The sequence below is a fragment of the Lampris incognitus genome, chromosome 2 (genome assembly GCF_029633865.1).
Source record: "Lampris incognitus isolate fLamInc1 chromosome 2, fLamInc1.hap2, whole genome shotgun sequence".
NCBI classification, from domain to species: Eukaryota; Metazoa; Chordata; class Actinopteri; order Lampriformes; family Lampridae; genus Lampris; species Lampris incognitus.
Genome location: NC_079212.1, coordinates 36,477,016 through 36,500,753, shown reverse-complemented (window position 1 = coordinate 36,500,753; position 23,738 = coordinate 36,477,016). Strand labels below are relative to the sequence as shown.

The 23,738-nt window shown below is 44.1% G+C and overlaps 1 protein-coding gene across 1 annotated transcript; it reads right to left on the bottom strand.

Moving 5' to 3' along the window:
* Positions 1–832: 832 nt before the first annotated feature.
* Positions 833–22,944, bottom strand: srms (src-related kinase lacking C-terminal regulatory tyrosine and N-terminal myristylation sites). The gene is made up of 8 exons (XM_056273589.1): positions 22,483–22,944; positions 20,457–20,578; positions 19,363–19,529; positions 11,888–12,035; positions 10,638–10,796; positions 4,252–4,433; positions 3,324–3,480; positions 833–1,056 (listed from the first exon to the last, which is right to left on the bottom strand). Exons 1-8 carry the CDS (start codon positions 22,839–22,841, stop codon positions 857–859), a joined length of 1,494 nt encoding a protein of 497 aa, XP_056129564.1. The 5' UTR covers positions 22,842–22,944; the 3' UTR covers positions 833–856.
* Between the last annotated feature and the right edge of the window lie 794 nt (positions 22,945–23,738).

The window sequence follows — 23,738 nt, the reverse complement described above, 5'->3', positions numbered from 1 at the left end:
CAGACATGGCACGTAGAGAAGTGCTAAAATCTAATGCAGAAAATGGAGAGTGTATAAAACCTCATCACGTTGGTGCTTGGAGTGCACTGAGTGTTTTAGTGTTTGGTTTTGGGCAGGAGAGCAGGATTCACGAGGAAGACTTTTTCTACAGCTTTTCTTTCTCCACATTTTCTATACATATGGACTCCATCCTTCATCTCTCGCCTCTCTTTTGAGAAGAAATACTCTTCCTTACCATCTCTTCCACACACACACCTCCTCTTTTCCTCCTCCTTCGCTATTGGGAAGTCCCTCTTGTTCCTACCCCTCTCGCTTCCTGTTTTCGGTCCCTTTCACTTCTTCCTCTCTGGGAGATTCTGAAGTTTCTTCTGGTATAGACACATTTTAAGCTCCTTCTTCTCTGTCTCCTCTGTACACTTTAGTGTTGGAATATCTCAAGTCATGTCCAGTTGTCTGCTGAGGGCAGCCTCTCAGTCCTTTTAGTTCTAAATGCCCCTCTCCCTCCCTTTCCTCCCCCTCTCTTTCCTTAGAGTCTTAAGTACATCCTTATCCATATCACATCTGCCTAGCTGTTGACAGAAATGAAGTGAGGAACTTTTCTTTCCCCCTCCCTTCTCCTCCTGCTCCCTCTTTCTAAACCATTGTAGTGTTTAGTTTGCTAGCTTAGTTTAGCTTGCTGTAGACGAGTCTATTCAGCTGGCAGTGCAGGGTGCCCTCTTCTCCTTTCCTCTCCCTCTCTTCAACCACCTTTTTTTTTTGGGAGGGGGATCACAGTGTAGCTGTGCAGCCTCAGAGCTCTCCTCTCCCCTTCCTCCTGATCAGTCTTCTCTTTCAGACCCCCCATCGCTCTCCCTTTCTACACCTCTATGGTCTTGTAGTATATCCTGGCATAGATGGTATCCAGCTGGCTGTGCAGGGCATGGAAGGAGGGCCTCTTGGAGGGCTCCGGGGCCCAGCAGTCCAACATGATCAGATAGATGTTCTGTGGACATCGGGTGGGGCACGACAGCCGGAACCCTGAGGTGAGCAGCTCCAGTACTTCTTTGCAGGTTTTGCCTAAGAGGGGAGGCAAAGTGGGGGGTGGGGGTTGGGTTATTGTGATTATTTACAGAATATCTTTTTCCATCCTGTTCAGTAAAAGGTGCCATGTGTTGATATTTCGGCTTCACAGAGTAAACATCTTTTGTTTTTGTTTTTTTCTACATTTTAAAAAAATTATTATCGTAAATTTTCTTTATAAATTGTCAGTTTGTACATGCGACATCAATTTGTAAATCGATGTCGCATGTACAAAGCTTATTGGAAACAATGAACTGAAACACAAAAACATTACTCCAAATGAAAACTTTAACTTGCACTAACTTTCCTAACTCCTCGCAGGGTCCTGTTCCACAAGAGCCGTCCCAAACAATCACAATCAGCCCTTATTTAAAAACTCTACAGTACATCCAGATGTGATGTAAAATATTAACAAGTGGTAATTCATTTGGAAAGCAGATACCTAAGCAGTAGTGAGAGCCCTTTACTTGACAATAATAATAAATAATAATAACATTATTTATATAGCACTTTTCTAAAACAATGCTACAAAGTGCTTTACAAACATATAAAACCAGACAAGGCAAAAATAACAGTAGGACCAAATAAGTAAGAGTAAAAACAGTATAAATAAATAAAGACAATGACCTCATTCTTCCACATAAACCTGTGTATTAACCAAGAGACATATGGAATATAGCTATACCTGCACCCTACTCTGTAGTGAGAGTAGGGTGCAGGTTGAGGAGAGCCTGGAGAGGTGGAGGTATGCACTGGAGAGAAGAGGAATGAAAGTCAGAAGGAGCAAGATGGAATACATATGTGTGAACGAGAGGGAGGACAGTGGAATGGTGAGGACGCAAGGAGTAGAAGTGACGGGGTCAACTGTTCAAATTAACGGTGAATGCAGAAGAGAGATGAAGAAGAGAGTGCAGGCAGGGTGGAGTGGGTGGAGAAGAGTGTCAGAAGTGATTTGGGACAGAAGCATACCAGCAAGAGTTAAAGGGAAGGTTTACAAGATGGTAGTGAGACCAGCTATGTTATATGGTTTGGAGACAGTGGCACTGACGAAAAGACAGGAGGCAGAGCCGGAGGTGGCAGAGCTAAAGATGCTAAGATTTTCGTTAGGAGTGACGAAGGACAGGATAAGGAACGAGCATATTAGACAGACAGCTCAGGTTGGATGGTTTGGAGACAAAGCAAGAGAGGCAAGGTTGAAATGGTTTGGGTGTCCGGGTAGCGTGGCAGTCTATTCCATTATCTACCAACACGGGGATAGGCGGTTCAAATCCCCATGTTACCTCTGGCTTGGTTGGGTGTCCCTACAGACACAATTGGCCGTGTCTGCAGGTGGGTAGCCGGATGTGGGCATGTGTTGCTTCACTAGCGCCTCCTCTGGTAGGTCAGGGCGCCTGTTCGGTGGGGAGGGGGAACTGGGGGGGGAATAGCGTGATCCTCTCACGCGCTACGTCCCCCTGGTGAAACTCCTCACTGTCAGGTGAAAAGAAGCGGCTGGCGACGCCACATGTATTGGGAGAGGCATGTGGTAGTCTGCAGCCCTCCCCGGATCGACAGAGGGGGTGGAGCAGTGACCGGGATGGCTCGAAAGAATGGGGTAATTGGCCGGATACAATTGGGGAGAAAAAAAAAGAGATTACAATGGTGTGGACCTGTGTGGAGGAGTGACGCTGGGTATATATTGGGAGAAGGATGCTGAATATGGAGCTGCCAGACAAGAGGAAAAGAGGAAGGCCAAAGACGATGTTTATGGATGTGGTGAGGGAGGACATGCGGGTGGCTGGCATGACAGAGGAAGACAGAAACATGATCCTCTGTGGCGACCCCTAATGGGAGCAGCTAAAAGTAGTAGTAGTAGTAGTAGTAGTAGTAGTAGTAGTAGTAGTAGTAGATATATCCCTATACAGAAATGTTGTGTGACTAAATGCATATAGTGTAACACAAAAGAAAATGTAGTCAAGTGGAGCAACAAGAGTACAAATGTAAACATGTGCAAGTATAAAGTGTTCTAGTTTGCAAGCACACTTAAAGAATTGTTAGATTTTTACTGTGCTTTTAAACCCTTGTTAGTACACTGCTTAATAGCATCACAAGATTATTTAACAAGATTACTGCCTATTTCTTTTATAAAACTTCACCCACAGGTCAAAGCAATGGGATGACATCATCGAAAAGCGCTGTTACAGAAACACAAGAGATAGCGGCGACAAGGGATCATAGCTGGGAGTGAAAGCAGAGAAAGGATAGCAATCAGGTCATCACCGTACCGTCGTAAGGCATCTTCCCGCGGGACAGCATCTCGTAGAGCAGCACACCGAATGACCAGACGTCCGACTTCACCGAAAACCGCTGGTGGAGGGCAGCTTCCGGTGCCGTCCACCTCACTGGGATCTTAGTGCTACGGCTGGCTGTGTACACACTGTCCTGGAGAGGAAGGGAGAGGGAGAGAGAGAGAGAGAGAGAGAGAGAGAGAGAGAGAGAGAGAGAGAGAGAGAGAGAGAGAGAGAGAGAGAGAGAGAGATGGGAAAGGGGAAGAGGGAAGAGGGAAAGAGGGGGAAAGGGAGGGAGAGGAAAAGAGAGAGGGAGAGAGAAAGAAAGAAAGAGTGGAAGAGTTGAGAGAGAGAAAAAGAGAGAAAGGGAAAGAGACGGAGAGCGGGAGGTTGTGAAGCAATGTTGTTAGTCCACATATTACAGGGTGTTTCTTGTTCCATCAAGTTACATAAGAGAATACAATCATTGTCGAGCTGTCATAATGCATGGCACAAAATCCATGTACACACCAACAACTGCCACCACATTCTCTCTAGCACACACAGACACACATAATGTCTCTTGAGCTCTCTTCTGTCTTGGAGGCTTTTCACACAGCCTTTTCAAGGCGTGAACATTGCGCCATTAAACCGCCCCGCTGTTCTGAGTAAAAGGGACAGCCGGCACGACAGGACAGCCGATACTGTTGTGTTACACGTCACGTCGGCATGCTATGTAAAAATCACACACTGGGATGGTGTTGTGTCACCTTTGTTTGGCTCAGTGTAAAAAAACAGCTGGCATAAAGATGGTTTTCCATTATGGCAGTATTGCGGGATCTCTGTGTAAAAACGTCTTATCTCGCTCTCCCCTTCTCTCCCGTATAATCCCAGCCAGACCAGAAACCTAGCATACACCTCCCTCTCTCTCCCTCCCTCATTTTACCTTTATGATTCTTGCCATTCCAAAGTCAGCCACCTTGCAGACCAGGTCATCCCCCACCAGGATGTTCCTGGCAGCCAGGTCTCTGTGGACGATGTGTCTGTCCTCCAGGTAGGCCATGCCCTCCGCTACCTGACTGCCCATGTAGGTAAGATGTGCTGATGTTAGCACCTGGCCCTCTGCAGCTACAGGTACACAAGGTAAACCAACACACACACACACACACACACACACACACACACACACACACACACACACACACACACACACACACACACACGCACACATTAAAGACATGGTAAGCAGGTGGATGGATGGAGTGTATGTGTCCGTCTTTTAAAGTGGGCCCTGTTTCTTGCCATCTGGCTGCCCAAAAAGATGAAATGGGATTAAAGTTGCACACACAGAGAAACACAGAGACTCACACATAGACAAACAGATACAATAACTGCCACACAGGTAGACAAACGCAAGCTAAAATGCAGAGAGACAGTTAAGTGAGCAGGTAGACACTTTAAAAGGAGACATTGTGTCTATTATCTGTTCTGTCCTGACTGCTTCTTGTTGTATGACTGGTGTTTAGTCTTATGGAGGACTTTTTCACTGGGGCATTAATGAGGTATAACTACTACTACTACTACTATTATACAAGTACTAGTATGACAACTACTGCCACTGCTACTACTACCCCAACTCAATATGCAGAAGACTATGTGCTGGGAACAGTATAGTAGATGTACCCTGCCCCCCCCCCCCACCCACCCACACACACACACACACACACAGCAGTCAAGAAGAGTGAACAAAATCTGCAGATGAGTGAGAGAGAGCAGCTTTGAATTTGTGCCTCAGGCTTGACCTTGCATTAAACTAAAGCCTTTTTTAAAAAAAATACATCGATACAATCCTCCCTTCTCTATCCGCGGCCAATCCTCCCCCGTTCTTATCTGCCTTGCTTAAAGCGGAGAGATTTAACATTGCGTGGCTTACACACTATTTCAGAGCCCCTCTCCAAAAACCTTTGAAAGGCAAAACCAGTGAGTTCTGAAACCCAAAGGAAAGAGAATTGGGTTTCCATAACACACCTGTTGATATGTTAAAGCAGGAGCCAGTTCTCCCTTTCAGGCTGTAATAAACCAAACAGGAAATGAACCGGGCAGAAGCCTCGACACAGCAAACAGATGCTCACTTCATCCTATTCATCCAATATCCCTCTCGCTGTTGCTCCTCTCAGACCATTTTTTGTACTCATTTGTACTTCTAATTTTGTTTGATTGGTGCTAATGAGCAGCTTATCTTTGGCATGGTGCTGGATTCTGGTGCCTGGTTTGTTCATCAGTTAGGTGGAACCACAGATATTATTTATTGTCCTACTTGAGGAAATTTGCTGCCACAGTCTGTACACTAAAATACAAGTTTACCTCTATATACATTTACATTTATCACACATGCACACACACACACACACCACAACAACTGCATGTAGGTACACAGGTAAAACTACACACTACAAATATACGAGCATGACATTCAGTGGTACATGGGTACCCATATACCAGTGTTGTAGTACTCGAGTCCAGGACTCGGACTCGAGTCCGACTCGAGTCCTGATTTTCATGACTCGTGACTCGACTTGGACTTGAGCACTGATGACTCGGACTTGGACTCGGACTCGCGAATTTACTGCATTCGGACTCGGAAGTTGGAGACCCGGACTCTGACTTTTTAATTGATAAAGACTGTTTTTGTTAGATTTTTTTAAATAATAGGCCCTATTAAAATATATTGATAGCTATATTAATACTGTAACATTATTCAATTTCGTGTAAGGGCAGGCACGTGTGTTCCACCTACATGCGGATTCACGTGGCGTGCATACCGTCATGTTCAGTAGCGCGAAGATGCCTAAAGAGACGCCCCGAATTGTGCGCTTTGCTTACACAGATTTTACAACAAATTCCAGCAAGATCACTGCTAGATGTTCGATATGTAAACGAACTATTGAGGAGAAGACCGGGACAACCTCAAACTTCAACAGACATCTGTCAAGGATGCACCCAGAAAAGTAAGTGATATGCAGTCAGTTGATGATATGGTTGGTGATCAGTTAACGTTAGCTAGCTAGCTATCTAGCTACGGTAACAATAGCCTCTGAAGTAACTCAACCACTGGTCCAAGATGTTGGGTCAGGTCGTGTGGCGGGTATATCATATCACTAGAACCGTTGGGTTGGGTCGTGTGGCGGGTATATCATGTCACTAGAACCGTTGGGTTCGGTGGTGTGGCGGTATATCATATCACTAGAACCAAGTGAGATTGTATAGGTAAGTTAAGTAACGTTACTGTTAGAATGCTAATGCAGCATTGCACAGAGAAGTCACAGTACGGTTCGCTTTCGGTACGAGCGTGCCATCGATCTCACTAATGATGAGTTGGTAAGTAACACGCAGCGTCTTCGTGTTATAGGGAGATTAAAACTGATTTTTCTTATTTATCATTTAGCTAATTACCAAGTAGCATACACTTAACGGAAAAAAACACACCACTCTGAACTACCGTGTTAGCATTAATCTTAACTAGCAATAACAAATCCGCACATGGCAGGTCTCCGCCATGAATATTCTCCAAGTGCGGAGAAGGAAGAAGTCTAGCCTATATGCATCCACAAATAATGTTGATAAAATGTGCACAACTTTACAATGCAAATAAAAATAATTGTAGGCTATTACTCGCTAAATGGACTAATTGAAGAAAGCTAATGTGGATGCCGCCACTGGTTTTCTTGAGAGCTGGAGACGGTACAAGATTTGACGGATGTGGCATCCCCCCCCCCCCCCCCGATGTACCGAAAACTACCGAACCGTATGGTGATTGGTGACACCGCATAGGCTACTGTAAATATGGGGATATTTTTCTTTGCATATATGCAGCATTGGGTGTGCCAAATTCTAAAAATAGACACGCGCGACGTAGCTTTTGAACAGTACTATGAACTGGCTCTATCTTCTAACAAAATCACACCCTCCCTGACCCATACAGAATAAACATACAGACTCACGGAGGATGGAGAGTTAAAGCTCAGCTAGGTAGCATGTAACATACTTAAATCAATAATTAAATGACTGGGTTTTGCTAATTAATCCCTGTCCTGTTAGTCTCATAAATTATGTATCTTTTCTCATACTTTTCATTTATCCAGCTAGTTTACATTAGTTAATCTACTAATATGGTAATGTTAGTTATATAGATAACTAAATATGTAACTTAACTGGTTATGGTTCAAACCACTATGTGTATAATGTGTAACATTCGTATTGTTATTGCATATTGTTATAGCTATAACGTTACATATTTTTTGCGGTGAGAAAGATTACTTGAAACAGTTTGGCATCAGCAAGCTAAAGTGTGTATCCTATCTTCCCCTAGGTTCCAAGAATACCGTGCCTCCACTGCTTCAGATGTGATGCCAGCTGCTCCAGGTCAGAAGACTATCACATCATTTTTAAATGATGGACAGCAAAGGATGTACGACCTCAAACATCCACGTCAGAAGGCTATAAGTGATGCCTTTGTAAAAGATCAAATCATTAAGTGCTGCTTGCCACTCTCCATCGTTGACAACGAGGACTTCAAGCACTTCCTGCATGTCCTGGACCCTCAGTACCGGCCCATAGCAAGATCCACAATTTCCTCTGTGACCATTCCAGGAATGGTGGAAGTCAAGAAAGAACAGATAAAGAACCAGCTGGCAGAAGCATCGAGTGTTGCTGTTACCACAGACATTTGGAGTGATCGAAAGATGCAGTCATTCCTTGGAGTGACAGCACACACAGTGGCAATGGATAAAAAAAACAGGAACTCAGCCTTCAGTCATATCTTCTTTCCTGCAAAAGAGTGCATGGGAAACACTCAGGAGAGAAGATTGCAATGATGGTTGAATGCTGTGCTGAAGAATACCTGATTAAGGACAAGATCAACTTTGTCATAACTGACAATGCATCCAACATGAGAAAAGCTTTCCAGGCCAGCTTTCCCCTAGAGGATCCTTGTGATGCTGAAGCTCATGATCCCAGCACATTTGAGGAGGATGATGAAATATGGCAAGACCTGATGCCAGAAGATCAACAGACAGTCAATGACACTTTGGCTGAGAACTGTAAGATGCAGAGACTATCATGCTTCACACATTCACTGCAGTTGGTCATAAAAGATGGTCTGAAAGACACCAGTGGGCTGTCAAGCACCCTAGCAAAGCTATCCTGTGCAGCCAACCTCCTCCACAGTGGCACCTCGTTTAAAGACTGCTTTGAAGCGTGTTCTGGTGATCCAACAATTCCAACAGCGAATGCCACACGATGGAATTCCACTCTGAAGCAGGTGAAGGCTTATGTGCATTTAGACATGCAAAAGCTGTCCAGTGTGTTGGAATCAGTGGGGCACAAAAGCCTTATCTTATCCCCGCGAGAGTATGCTCAGCTTAAAGAACTGATCGAAGTTCTTGATCCATTCTTAGAGGCAACCAACCTAACTCAGGGTGAGACTACTGTCACCGTCAGTGTGATTGTGCCCTGTGTCCTCACTCTGCGCTGTTACCTGCAGGAAATAAGAGGAAAAGCCAGATACTGTGGGCCTCTGGTGAGAGCTCTGGAGAGCTCCTTGAAAATAAGGTTTGCAGAGGTTTTCAGTGCAGTCAAGATACCAGGATGTGAGCCGGCTGAAGGAAGAGGCCCCACCAAATTTCCTTTCACCAATGCCTACTTCATAGCATCTGTGTTGGACCCAGCATTTGGCTTCCAGCGGCTAGAACATGATGTGCAGCTGGACAGTGACATCAAAGATGTGCTGAAGACTGAGATCAAAGGTGAGAAATGTTTTGATTAATGTTAGTTAAGTGATTAACTATTTGATTGTTGTGATGTTTATATCATTTAAGGTGTTACAATAAAGCACATAGACATGTCATTTGTCATGTAGGCCTAGTCAATAACATATTTGTAATGAGTCCCCCATGCCCCCCTCTCATTTCAGAGTATATAAAGGCAGAGGGTGACAAGCAAGCGGTATCAACAGCAGATGCAGCGGAAGCAACAGGACCAGGGGAAGGTGAACTTTCAGAGTCTCCTCCTGAGAAGCAGTTGAGAATGTTCTCCCACTATAGGAGGACTCCCTCCTCCACCGAGAAGAAGCCATCTGGCCAGGCTCAGTTGACTGCATACCTCAACTTGATCGCTGAGCAGGACTCTGACTCAGTCCCGTGCCTCAGGTTTTGGCAGCGAAACAAATCCAAATTCCCTACCCTCTATCAGATTGCCACACAGGTATTCTCTATCCCTACCTCCAGTGCGCCCATTGAAAGGGTATTTAGTCATGGAGGCATTTTATGACTCCATGCTGTCAGATCTTATGTTTTTGAAATGCAACGAGTATGCTTAAAACTAGTGCCACCAGTCTTTTGTTCCTAACTATTCCTGAGAGACAATGTCTAGTTTTTATGAATGTATTGTATGCTGTGGAACTTACTTCTGTATACTGTTTCCACCATTTGCTAATATCATGCTATTCACAGCTATCAAATGTGTTTTGAAGCACATCCAGTGTTCAGAATGTCAAAGAAATTCAGACTGTTCTAAAAATGTGTGTGTGCGCGCATGCTTGCGCGTGCGAGTGTGTGGGTGTGCATTTGTTTGGCTATCGTGTCACAAAGTAAATAAACTCCCTTTGAAATGGTGACAGCTGTGTCTTTTTTGTTTAATGTAGACCTTTTTTATTTGTATGTCAGATCTTTGACTGTGCCCGAGTGGATCACCGGAGCCATCTTGGAACTCGACTCAGACTCAACCTTGATGACTCGGACTCGGACTAGGGTAATAGGGACTTGACTCGGACTCAGGTAATGGGGACTCGACTCGGACTCGACTCGACTTTTCTTTGGTGACTCGGACTTGGACTCGAACACTGGGGACTCGAGACTCGACTCGGACTCGAGGTTTAGTGACTCGACTACAACACTGCCATATACAAACACTTGCAGCAGGTTAAAGGACATTATTTTTTTGGAAGAGTATCTTTGCCCACACTATCGTTGTAAAAGGAGTTAGTAATCATCATTAAAATGACTGAAATAAGATTTTTAGACAGTAGTACTTTAAATCTGCATTGTTGCTGCACAATTCAATTTTCCTGCAGAGATGAACATGTGTTGTCTCGTGTTCTTTATGAGTAGGTCAGTTCCTTTAATGTCTGTCGACCAACACCTTGCTGCCTACATGACAGTCAGTACTGTGCCCACAAATCCGTTTGTATGTGTGTGTGTGTGTGTGTGTGTGTGTGTGTGTGTGTGTGTGTGTGTGTGTGTGTGTGTGTGTGTGTGTGCGTGTTCTCTCACTCACAGGCGAGGTAAGACTTGAGGCTGCCTTTAGGCATAAGCTCAGTCACGATGTAGACGGGCTCTCCTCTGGAGCACAGAGCCAGGAGCCCAATCAGCTTCGGGTGGTGGAGGCACTTTAATGCCTGCACCTCCTTCACAAACTCATCCTGCTTCGTGTCCTCTGGAGGAGGAGGGGAGGAAGGGGGACGAGATGGATTGGGGCGGGGGGGGGGTGATAAGTAAAGATAGGAGAGAGAAGAAAAAGAGAGAGGGTGTAAGGTGGAGAGTGGGTGACATGTTTACTTGTCCATCTATCGATCCCTTTATTTGTTCATCCACCCTTTTAGCCACTCTCTACACGAGACCTCCCACCGTCATCACTCCCTCCTATCTTTTAGCAATCTATTCGCCCATCTCTCTATCAATTAGTTCTTCCAATGTCCCGTTTGTGTAAGCGTCCTGATAGTTCTCTGGTCTATACTGCTTCCCACAGCCTCACTACCATCCATTCATCCGTCTTATCGGTTTAATGTTGTATTCTGTAAATTGTGAAAACACAACAGCCATTGCACGTTGTCCATCTTTGGAGAGAGATCTCTCCTCTGTTGCTCTCCCTGAGGTTTCTTCCTATTTTTTCTCCCTGTTAAAGGTTTTTTTTTTTTTAGGGAGTTGTCCCTTATCCGATGTGAGGGTCTAAGGACAGGATGTTGTGTTGCTGTAAAGCCCACTGAGGCAAATTAAAATTCAGGGTTGCAGGGAGCTGGAGTCTAGCACTGCAGGCACTGGGTGGAAGGCAGGGAGACACCCTAGACAGGTTGCCAGTCCATTACAGGGCCCACACACAGTCACCAGCACACGAGTCACACCTACATGGGCAATTCAGAGTCTCCAATTCAATTAACGTGCTTCTCTTTGGACTGTGGTAGGAAATCCATACAAACATGGGGAGAACCTGTAAACTCCACACAGGCGGGCTAGAATCAAACAACGAATCCTCTTGCTGTGAGGCAACAGTGCTAACCACTGAGCCACCGTCATGCAGCCTCAATACCATAGTTCATAAATGAAAAAGAAGATGCCTACTCCTACATATTTGCACATCTGCCCAAGTGCAAGATTATATGGGCTCCCTCAGCCCTTACCCTTTCAGCTCTGCTTTTAATTACACCTATGTGGCCCAGAGGTTGGCTTGACCCAGAACCGGTCTGTGCAAAAGAGAAAAGGAAACCGACTGGCAATTTTGGTCTCGTTTGCTAGATTATCAGTCTTTACCTTGCTTGAGCATCTTTATAGCCACCCTCCTGTTCTCTGTGGTCCATAGAGCCTCCCAGACCTCTCCAAAGTGTCCCTCTCCAAGTTTCCTGTGGAGTTTGAACTCCTCTCGAGGCCTCTCCCACGGCTCCATATCAAACAGCTCCCGCTATGGAGAGACAACAGGGGTGTATTCAGACCACACAAACCTTCTGAACAGTTTTCATCAGGTGGTCTACCGTCTATGATGACAGGATGTGGAAATCAACGTTTGTGACATGGAATCAAGACAAACTGCCGCTGTGGTGATCCTAAAGGAAACCTCTGCCGGTGACAGATCAAACTGATGTGTTTAGACAGCTGTAACTTCCTGTTCAAACCTAAAATTGTGGCATGTACATACAACATGGTATCACGGGTACGTTCAGGCAACTAACTTTTTCAACAAGCAAAAGTGACCCGTGCTGCCTCGCAAACTAAGTGTGCAACTCTATAGAAGTCAACAGGCATGTTAAAGAAATTCGGTAACATCTTTGTATTATACATTAATAGATTAGTTTGAGAATATTTCTCCTTCAAACAGATCTCTCTGTAGTGGGGCGAAAGGGGTCGATCAGACTAACGAAACATTTTACAGTGCTTGGAAATGGGAGCAGAATTCCTATTTTTCCTACGGTCTGAAAGTTTTCTCCAGAAATGTGTATTAAATCAGTCCCTTTAAAGCTACAAATAAGAACGTTGGGTTACATGATTAAAGATAAACACCAGCGATAACATCCAACCAACGTTTAACATGGTGTGACTGGTGGGGTTGAGAACTTTCTGCAGACCACAGAGAGTTGAATCAGTTCATCTGGACACAACATTTATTGAGATATGTTTCATCACCCACTCATCTAAGTGACCTCTTCAGTCTCAACTGGCATAACAACCGCAACCAACGGTTGGGTGTGACCGTTAACTACACAGTGGCCATGTGTACTATTCAATGTGTACTGAGCATGCATAAAAGACTTTGTGCAGAGACATCAGTTGTAGTCAAAATACTGCAAAAGTGTGAACAGTGCTTTTTTCCCCTTGTAGTTTAAAGTATACAGAAGTGGATTTAAATGTTTCACAGTAGTGTGTAAAACAGGAGAGTGAAAGGATGGGTGGACGAATAAACGAATGAATGGATTTAGGAGAGTTGGTCACTAAAAAAAAAAGATGAAAATGAAATTTGTATACAAATTTATTATTTTCGGATGTATTAACAATTAACATTTATTCTAATGATCAAGTGCATCGGTAAGTATAAGAAACAAATAGATAAACAAAATGAAAGATTTCTAAAACATGAACACAGATATAATTAAGTTGCAAAGGTACAGAGGATTATTAAAAAATAATAATAAAATTGAAAATAAAAGCAACCTAAAGCTGGAAAAGCAAAATCAAACATTAATATTCCTGAAGGGATTTGTGTATTACACAATCATACACAGCACAACTGTCAGCAGCTGTTCATAAACCAATTATATTAATTGTAATTATAATATATAATATTGGCGGCATGGTGGCCCAGTGGTTAGCGCTGTCACCTCACAGCAAGAAGGTCCTGGGTTCGAGCCCCAGGGTTGTCCAACCTTGGGGGTCATCCCAGGTCGTCCTCTGTGTAGTTTGCATGTACTCCCCGTGTCTGTGGTGGGTTTTCTCCGGGTGCTACGGGTTCCTCCCACAGTCCAAAGACATGTATGTTAGGGTTAATACTCTTGTCTGTGCCCCTGACCGAGGCAATGGAAAGAAGAACTGGAGTTGGTCCCCGGGTGCTGCATGGCAGCTGCCCACTGCTCCTAGCTACACAGCTAGGATGGGTTAAATGCAGAGGAATTTCCCCATGGGGATTAATTAAGTATATATATAGTATATATATATATATATAGTATATATATATTAGAATATATATATATATATATATATATATATATATATATATATATATATATATATATATATATATATTGTACAGCAGATTGTTGTTTGTGACCAAACGTTTGCTGATATTTCACCAAACGTTTGTGTGTTCGAGTTTGAACTGGGAAGATTAAACGCAAGCTGAGCAGGTCCCATAACGTATAGGCCAATGAAATCCATTCAAAACCCTATTGAATAATTTAAAAGAAGCTATTTTGGATGAATATTGGAATCTCTTTGCGAGGCTTAACCACTGTCCTCTTCACTCGATACAAAGCCCGGTCGGCCATCTCTGTTAGACTTTCTGCATTTACTTGTCTTTTTGTTGAAATGAATGGCACGAGCTTCTCTAAGTGTGTCAGTCCAGCGGTTCACAGTGAAGATGCTATTAAAGCCACATTTCACTCCAGCATGACATTTACACTCTTTAGAAAACACTTTAACCCATACAATCATAGTCAGAAATCTGCAACAAAAAAAAAAGGAACAAGACATCCACTGCTTGAAAAGTCTTATAAAAAGAAATTGGAAATAACTGATCTGTTCTTCGTCCATGGAATAAAATAAAAATAAATCATTATACCCTTTAAAGAGCATTAGGTTACACAGTCATATGAAGTGACAACACCAGGTAATGGGTTTTTATGTGACGTAAGTAACATTTAAATCACACTTAACAGCAATGTGGCTGCATGTGGATGTGCTAGCTAGCTCAGCAGACCTTAGCATGAGAAATAAAAGCCAGGAGAGAGAAGATCTCTTCCATCACAGTACAATAATGGGCTCCAGCGGTGCCACAAAATGATAATGGCACTTGTGAAAAAAAATCAATGAATTCTTCATGATGGCTAGAATGGATGACCACATTAAAGAAAAAAAAATCAATATAAATATCAATTTAGAAGATGGATCCCCCGTAGCAAAAAATTGAAATGTTTTGATAAAATGATTGCGTGTGTGCACTCGAGTCCTCTTCGACGTGAACCACTTCACTTTACAAGACTGTTTCCCCTCACAGCAGTGTGTTTAGACTCATCAGTCATTACATGATAATGGTACAGACACAAAAAAGAAAAACAGAAAAAAAAATCAATGCTTAGTGAACAACACATTCAGTATAATGATTAAGTTACAATTAATGAGTACAAAAAACATTGATTGCAATATAAATTCAAAGAAAGGCTTTAAGTTGGACAAGACAAAATGAGATGACTGGAGAAAATGGTTTCCAAATGAAATGTAATAAAGCATTGTGAAAAATCTGCTGTTAATGATCACTGATGTGCACTAACGTTCATAGTGATTTGCAGGTATGCGTGTGTATTGTATGCTACATCCAAATACGATCTTGTGTTTTGCAGGTTGTCAGGTGTAGTTTGTGCATGTGTACACATTCACGTTGTGTGCTTGTGCCTTTGGCCTTCACCTAAATGAACCTGCCCATTGCTGATTATTGCCAAGGTTTACATCTTCACTGCCAACGTGTGCCTTTGTGTATGTGCACATGCATGAATGTTGATGTAGCTCCTCAAGTGCCGTTTGTGTGCGTTTGTTCATGTGTGGTATGTATGCATAGCTACCAATACTGAATATATGCAAGTGTGTATGAATTTGTGCTCGTATGTGTTTTCGTGTCCTATGAGAGTGTATGCAAGGGTGAATGTGTCAGCCGTATGTGAATACGTGTGTGTGTGTGTGTGTGTGTGTGTGTGTGTGTGTGTGTGAGAGAGAACATGTTTTGTGCGTGTGTATATTTCTTTCTTTTTTTTTTTTTGTGGATTTTCCCCACTTTTTCTCCCCAGTTATATCCGGCCAAATACCCCACTCTTCCAAGCCATCCCGGTCGCTGCTCCACCATCTCTGCCGATCTAGGGAGGGTTGCAGACTACCACATGTCTCCTCCGATACATGTGGAGTCGTCAGCCACTTCTTTTCACCTGACAGTGAGGAATTTCACCAGGGGGACGTAGCGCATGGGAAGATCACACTATTCCCCTCAGTTCCCCCTCCCCCCTGAACAGGCACCCCGACCGACCAGAGGAGGCGCTAGCTCAGCAACCAGGACAAATACCCACATCCGGCTTCCCACCTGCAGACACGGCCAATTGTGCCTGTAGGGACGCCCGACCAAGCCGGAGGTAACACGGGGATTCGAACCGGAGATCCCCGTGTTGGTAGGCAACGGAATAGACCGCTATGCTACCCGGATGCCCATGTGTGTATATTTTTGAGTTGCTTCAGAGTGTGTCCAGGGCCTCAAACTGTCTCACAGCTGCCGCTGGAAGGGAAGAGAGAAGAGGACGGAGTCACCAAGGGACCTCTGGAAGAGAGATATACTGTACACCCATAGGGGGGGAAATAAAATAAATTGGAAAAAAACGACTTTTTTTTTTTAAAGTCACAACCAAGAATGGATATAGATGTCGACATATCTCTGTAAAAATGGCAGGTTTTTGTGCTGTAAAAAAATTAAACCAAGATAAATCATGTCAAAACTTTTCCACCATTAATGTGAAATTGTAACCTATAAAAATAAAGTGAGAAACAATCAGAAACATTTCAGAGGAAAAAAAAAACTTACAATAACTTGGTTGCATAAGTGTGTACATGCTTTTATAGTTGGGGATGTGACTGTGTTCAGAATTAACCAATCACATTCAAACCCATGTTAAATAGTATTTAGTATACACCCGCCATCAATTAAAGTGACAGTGATTAACCCCAAGTAAAATTCAGCTGGTCCTGTAGGATTTTCCTGACATCTTCTTGGTTGCAAAGCCATGGTCCACAAAGAGGTTACAAAGCATGAACCGGATCTGATTGTTAAAAGGCAGCGATCAGGAGAGGGGTACAAAAGAATTTCCAAGGCATTAAATATACCATGGAACACAGTGAAGACAATCACCAAGTGGAGAAAATATGGCACAGGTGACATTACCAAGAACAGGAAGTCCCTCCAAAATTGATGAGAAGACAAAGAGAAAACTGGTCAGGGAGGATGCAAAGAGGAGCATTAAAGGAGCTGTAGGAATTTCTGCCCAGTACTGGTTGCTCCCTACATGTGACAGCCTCCTGTATTTGTGATATCTCCGGGTTATGGGGTAGTGTGGAAAGATGGAAGCCCTTTCACATGAAAACATCCAAGCCCAGCTAAATTTTGCTAAAAGACGCATCCAGTCTCCCAAAAAAATGTGTTACGATCTGATGAGACCAAGGCTGAACTCTTTGGCCATAATTCCTCAAGCTATGTTTGGCACAAAAACAACACAGAACATCACCAAAAGAACACCATAGCCATGGTGAAGCATGGTGGTGGCAGCATCATGCTTTTCTTCAGCCAGAGCTGGGGCTTTAGTCAAGGTGGAGGGGTCATGAATAGCTCCCAATACCAGTCGATTTTGGCACAAAACCTTCAGGCGTCTGCTAGAAAGCTGAGGATGAAGAGGAATTTCACCTTTCAGCATGACAATGACCCAAATCAACAGAGGAATTACTTCACCAAAAGAAGATCAATGCTTTGGAATGACCCGGCCAGAGGCCAGACCTGAATACAATTGAAAATCTCTGGGGTGACCTGAACAGGGCTGTGCACAGGACATGCCCTCACAATGTGACGAATCAAGAACGTTTTTGCAAGGAAGAGTGGGAAAATATTGCCACGTCAAGATGTGCCAAGCTGATACTCTTACCCAAAAAGACTGAGTGCTGTAATGTGCACACTTATGCAACCAGGTTATTATAAGTTTTATTTATTAATTTTATCTTTTTTTTTTTTTTTACCTAAGAAGGTTTGTTTTCACTTGAAATGTGTAGGTTGCAACTTCACGTGAAAAGGTGGAAAAAGTTTTGACATGATTTATTAGGGGTCTAAGCATAAAGTGCTGGAACCCTATTGTATTTGTTAGGATTATTTTTATCCAAGCCAGGCGGTAGCCTGAAGGGGATTATGCATTTGGTCGTGTGTGTGTGTGTCTGGGGCTAATCTTGCAAACTACTGTACCTATTAACCTAAAACTTTTTGCGCACATTTATGATTGTATGAAGAACATTGCGTGCTTGCGGCAATTCAAAACCTTTGAAAAACGTTTGTTCTCGCTATTGCTGCTCCCTCTCCATTCATTGTCTAGCTCGCTCAACCAACGCTGCCTGCTCCGGGTCAACCATGTGTGACTCGCATCTACGATTGATCAGGCAGTGACAGTGTCAAAACATGTATTTGGGTATGAGTCTCAAAAGTAAATGAGAAGTCGATTGTATTTCGCAAGTCAGCAAATCATTCAGCACTGATCTCAGCACAGGACAACTGGAGGGACACTGGATAAACCAAGTCTTTTTGTCACAACTTCTAATGAGTGGATACCTAACTTTGAAACCCAGCTCTCCACATAGCACGGCAGCAAGTCTCTCCGCTCTCCCCTGTAATCTCCCACTGGACTGAATCCTCAAAATGATAATTCATGAATAGAAAATTCAGCACAGCAGCGGTTTAATTTTGCCATACGGTGACAAAATATTTAATGAGAGCACTGTCTTGCAATTTTATAATTTCCCAATTGCTGCCGATTTTCACTCTTACTTTCCAAATATTTATCCTCCGTAAAATTATTCTCCAATTGATGTTGTTTCCTTACATAGTGGTCTATAGGTAATGAACATATGATGGTACTTGAAGTCACTACCACATTGCAGCAATGACAAAATTATTTTGGATGGCTGTGCTGAATTTTTTACAATTTGTCATTTAAAAGAAAATATTACTCAATAACTAAAGATATCTCTTTATTTTAGTTCTTTGATTTGTCTGGCACGTCATTGGAAAAAACAAAAACTTTTTTTTTTTGCTTAGGTGGGAAAATTGGCATGACATCATTACTTGCATCCCATACAGAAAGCAATACTTTCTGCTAGCTACAGGCTAACTGATGAACTTGGTCTGTGCCTGCTGCTAAAGGCTGAAATCTGAAAAATAATTACACCACATTGCAGGAGGTGGAAAAAAATGGCAGACCTACACTGACTACACCATCTGATTTGTCCCAGCAGTTGAGTCTGGGGTAGGCTTCGTTGACCAGGGCAGTTTGGGACAATATTTCAGCTATCATTTGTCTTCAATTTGTTTGTGTATTTGTTTGCATTTTATGTATGTTGTGTGTACGTGTGTTATATGACAATGCCAATTGGCAAATGTTCTTACATTTATAAGTGAGAGGTATGAAATTTTGTGAGATCTTAAGAGTGTGTGTGTGTGTGTGTGTGTGTGTGTGTGTGTGTGTGTGTGTGTGTGTGTGTGTATTTGTGACGTGAGCCCTTTGTTGGCTCATGTTTTTTACAGAAGTGTGTGCATGTATACCTAACATCCAACTCTATTATGTATCTATATGTCTCCATTGAGGCATACATTTGAAAATATTTTGATTAATGACGTTAAAAACGATCTGCAGAGCTGTCTGCATCCAAGTTTGTATCTAATGAGCCCTTGTCCAGGGGGATCCCCAAGCTGCTTGTGTATGGTTGTGTGGGTTTTGGTTAAATATCAGACTAACCTTCTGGGCGCAGGGCTCATCTAGGGGTACACCCAGGCTGCGGGAGTTTTTCTGGTAGTACGTGATGAGCTCCCCCAGTGTGGTGAAGGAGATCTTTTCAGAGATGAAGTAAGCCCCAATGGCGGAGCGCTGAATTCTGAAGTGGAAAACCTTACCATCACTCCTGACTGCATGACGAGAGAGAGACACAGAGAGAGAGAGAGAGAGAGAGAGAGAGAGAGAGAGAGAGAGAGAGAGATTTAAATGGTGGAGGGGGGGACTCTAAATCCAGGGTTGTTTTTTTTTAGAACAGGCAAAATGTCCTCACAAACCAAATTTGTCCCTGCAAGAAATGTCTGTCAAGGGTCAGACCCTTCAGTAATTCATATAACACACAGAGAACAGTCACACCTCACACAGGTAATGCAGTACTGATGACACAAGCACTTATATTAAAGGAATAGGCTTGAGAGAATTAGAGTGCATATTTTAAAAGTGGCTGGTGCAGGGGAAGGTGAGCAGTTACCTGGAGAGTTCCCCCCTGAGACCTGAAGGACCTTGAGGAAAAAGGCAGAGAGAGAGAGAGAGAGAGAGAGAGAGAGAGAGAGAGAGAGAGAGAGAGAGAGAGAGAGAGAGAGAGAGAGAGAGAGAGAGAGAGAGAGAAAGACGAGGAAAAAAAGTATAGGTAGGTAGTGGTGGGGGTTGGAATAAGGGAGAAAACAAGAAAAAAATGAGGGGGCCACATAGTAAAGGGAGGGGGGAGCAGACAGACAGCTAAGGATAGGAGTAATAGAGGGAAGTATTGACGGGGGGGATAGAGAGAATATAGGAAAGGGAGTATAACAGGGTGAGATTAAGATTGATCTATGCTGGGGACCTTGAAAGACAAAGGGGCAATCGAAGAAAGACAGAGAGTGTGTGTGTGTATGTATGTGTGTGTGTGTGTGTGTGTGTGTACACATGTGTACGTGTGTGGATGCCTGTACTTGTGTTTGGTGGGGGGCAAGAGAAAGGGATGAAAGGACATAGGAAAGAAAAAGAGATGGAGGGGGTGAGGGAGAGAAACATCAGACAGAGAATGACTAGCTGGATGGATGGCATTGGTAGGCTCTTACCTGAGATGGTGTACTCATCGCTGTGGCTCTCGCTGATGCGCACCAGGAAGGAGCCATCTTTGTTTTGGGGGGCAAGCAAAAGCTTCTCAGCTTTCACACGATTTATGTTCCCATAGTACCACCTAGTACAGACAGACAGATACACAAAGTCATAAGTATCTGGCTAGGCACAGGCAGGCAATCAGAAGAAACAGACTGACAAACACACACACAAAGATTGAGGGATGGATGAAGAGAGACAGATGGATTTATACATGAACACACATCAGACATACAAACGTATAGATGGGCAGAGTAAAGGACTGAATGAAATACAGTAGCTAGGTGACAGCAGAGATGGATAGACGGAAAATAGTGATGAACGAAGGATGGATGGATGATAAAGGATAGATGGAAAAAGGAAAAGGACGTTCATACGTGAGCAGGACATGCCAAAGCCACCGCACATGACGGCAAGATGTGTGTGCGCGCGCGCACGCACGCACGCACGCACACACACACACACACACACACAATTGACACGCTGACAGTCAAAAGACTGAAAAAATATTGCCGTTGTCAACATGGTTACAACACTAGCCGATCCACCAACATTAAAAGGACACCCTCAGTTTTACATTTATTTCAAGTCCTCAATGTCACACAGAAAATGACCTTTATATATATATATATATATAAAAAATGGAGTTTAAAATCTCCCACCAAAACAAATGTAAAACAATGTTAAAAAAACAAACCCCCCAAAAAAAGCCAATTTTTTTAAAACAACCAAAGCTATGATTAAAACACAAAGGCTGTGTTTAAATGCAACCCGTATTAGGGACTTGGTATTAACATCATTTCCAACACACAATAAGTGCCAGCAGGCCAGGATTTGAAACGGATTCACACTCAACAGAACAAAGACGGATGCAGACTATGCACCAATCTTTCAATTAAAAAAAAAGAAAAAACAAAAAGCACGATTTTAGTTGTGGATCAGAGCTTAATTGGCGTCAGTGGCATGCAGCCGCCACCCTGAACTCTCACTTGCACCGCCCGTATTTACCCGTATTTACTCCCGCGGTGTGGGTTGGGCGCTCCGTCCCGTCCGACACGTTAACCGGGACGCTCAAGTTTCACTGAAACTGCTGAAGTTGCGGGCGGGTGTTGATGGGGACAGGAAGTACGAATGACTTTGATAAGCTTTTGATGGTCCGACAAATGACTGTCCGTATTATCCTTAATGAACATATTCTCCTGTGTGTGTGTGTGTGTGTGTGTGTGGGGGGGTCCTTGTGGTCAGCAAAACCACACAGTCACATGCAACACAAACTGTTAAAACACTGTATTGAATTTGCATGACTTTGGCACAACAAACTCGTGGCGAGGCGTTGCTTTAAGTGGCACACCTATTTAGTCAACTAGCCATGTTTATTTATCAGGGATCGAGACGCACCTGACGTTAACAGTGTCGGAGATGAATCCGTAACAGAACTACAAAGTGTGTGTGCGTGTTACACACTCTACGACCATTTCGTCTCATAGGGGTTTGCTTTGGTGAATGGCAGCACCTGATACCAAGGGAAATATTACCCTGTCCTGCTGTCGCTTACGTGTAAACTCAACAGATGGGCAGTGTAAGGACTGACAGACCACGTGCTACAACTAAAAAAAAAACAAACAGCAACCTCGTTTAAAGGTGAAGAAAGCGGTTTTCCAGCGGCTCACCAAATAACAGACATGTAGCAGTCGCCAGAGCAGCCCGGTGGTTGAATACAGACAGGCCGGAATACGTCTGGTCTGCTCTAAACCCGCGCACCGGGAAAGTCAGGATAGGCCTGTTATTCCCACTTGCGTTTATCCGAGTAGTTGCGTCAAGACAACGTGACGAGTTGCACTCCACTTAGAGTTCAATAAAGAAGTGCTGATGGAATAATACTGAGCGTCGTCCTAAAAGCTAAAACGGCTTTAAAATACAACAAATGCCTCACATGCCAAGTGACTCACTCGCACCTGCAGAGCGCGGAGAGTCTTGAATACTCACTTATGTTTGGCGAATTCGTCTTGCAGCACAGCCACGTAGTTGGCCGGGACCAAACCGGACTCCAGAGAGCCGGTCAGCTTTTTGGCCAGGACGTACTCCCCCCGTTTCTCTATCACCGACAGTTTGTCTCCTTCCTTCACCGTCAGCTCCTCCTCGCTTCGGGCTTCGAAGTCGAACAGCGCCGCGTACAGCTGGGTCGGCTTCTTCTTCGGCGACGGGACGCGAATGTCACCGGAAATAGTTCGTATCTCCGGGGCTCTCGTATTGGCGTTGGCGACGTGGGGATAGCGTAAATCGGGCCATATCCAGTTCCACAGCCGGTTTAGACACGGCATGCAGCTGCGGCAGCAGCCCTCCATCCCATAACCAGGAAAGGACCGCAGCGGCGCCCCGGCGAGTACCAAGCACAGGTTTGTTATACCTGGCGTGAGCGGAAGTTCCCCGCGCACGGCTCAGGGTCTGGTCCGGTGCCCCAAACGGGAAACTAAAAAGGCCTCCAGCCAGGAGCCTCGAGCCGCCTTAGCCCTTTTCTCGCCCTCTCCCTCCCGCAGCAAACATAACGCACCGCCCGCAGTGGCTGGGCGGATTAGCCGGAGGAACCGGTTTTTTTCACTTGCGGTGAGCTCATGGGTGACAGGTCCGCGGCGACAATGCGGACGGCGGCTGCGGGAATGCGGAAACGGGAGAGGAAGCCATCCAACTCGGATCAGTTGCCCGAAATCAACCGACAGCGGCCCGAGGAAGAGGGGCAATTTCAGCATGCTCCGCAAGATCTCGAGGAAAAAGAAATGTTAATCCATTCTAATCTATCACAGATGGGGGGGGGGGCTTGTTACCGGCGTTTTAGCTGGTAAGAAACGTTGCGCAAGGAAGGTCTTTAAGGCACGACGCGTAAAAAGTTATATTTTGGTTTGGCGCTGCGAGCAGCCTATGCACCTGCGCACTCCGCGCCGTGATGGTGCTGAAGGCGGAAACGGTAAACGAACCCGTGTGCGTGTCTTTATCTCCGCGCACCTTTGGCTTTAAAATTACACTTTGATCTCTCTCTCCCGGAAGGTGATTTTGTTTAGTTTCAGTCTGTGTTTAGCGCATGCACGTCTGCCTTCTGACGTAGGTATACTGATCAACGCATTTCTTACATTAAACACCGTGACAGTTTCGCAGCATATGCAGTCCTAAAATAGAAAGTCCATCCATCCATTATCCCAACCGCTTATCCTGCTCTCAGGGTCACGGGGATGCTGGAGCCTATCCCA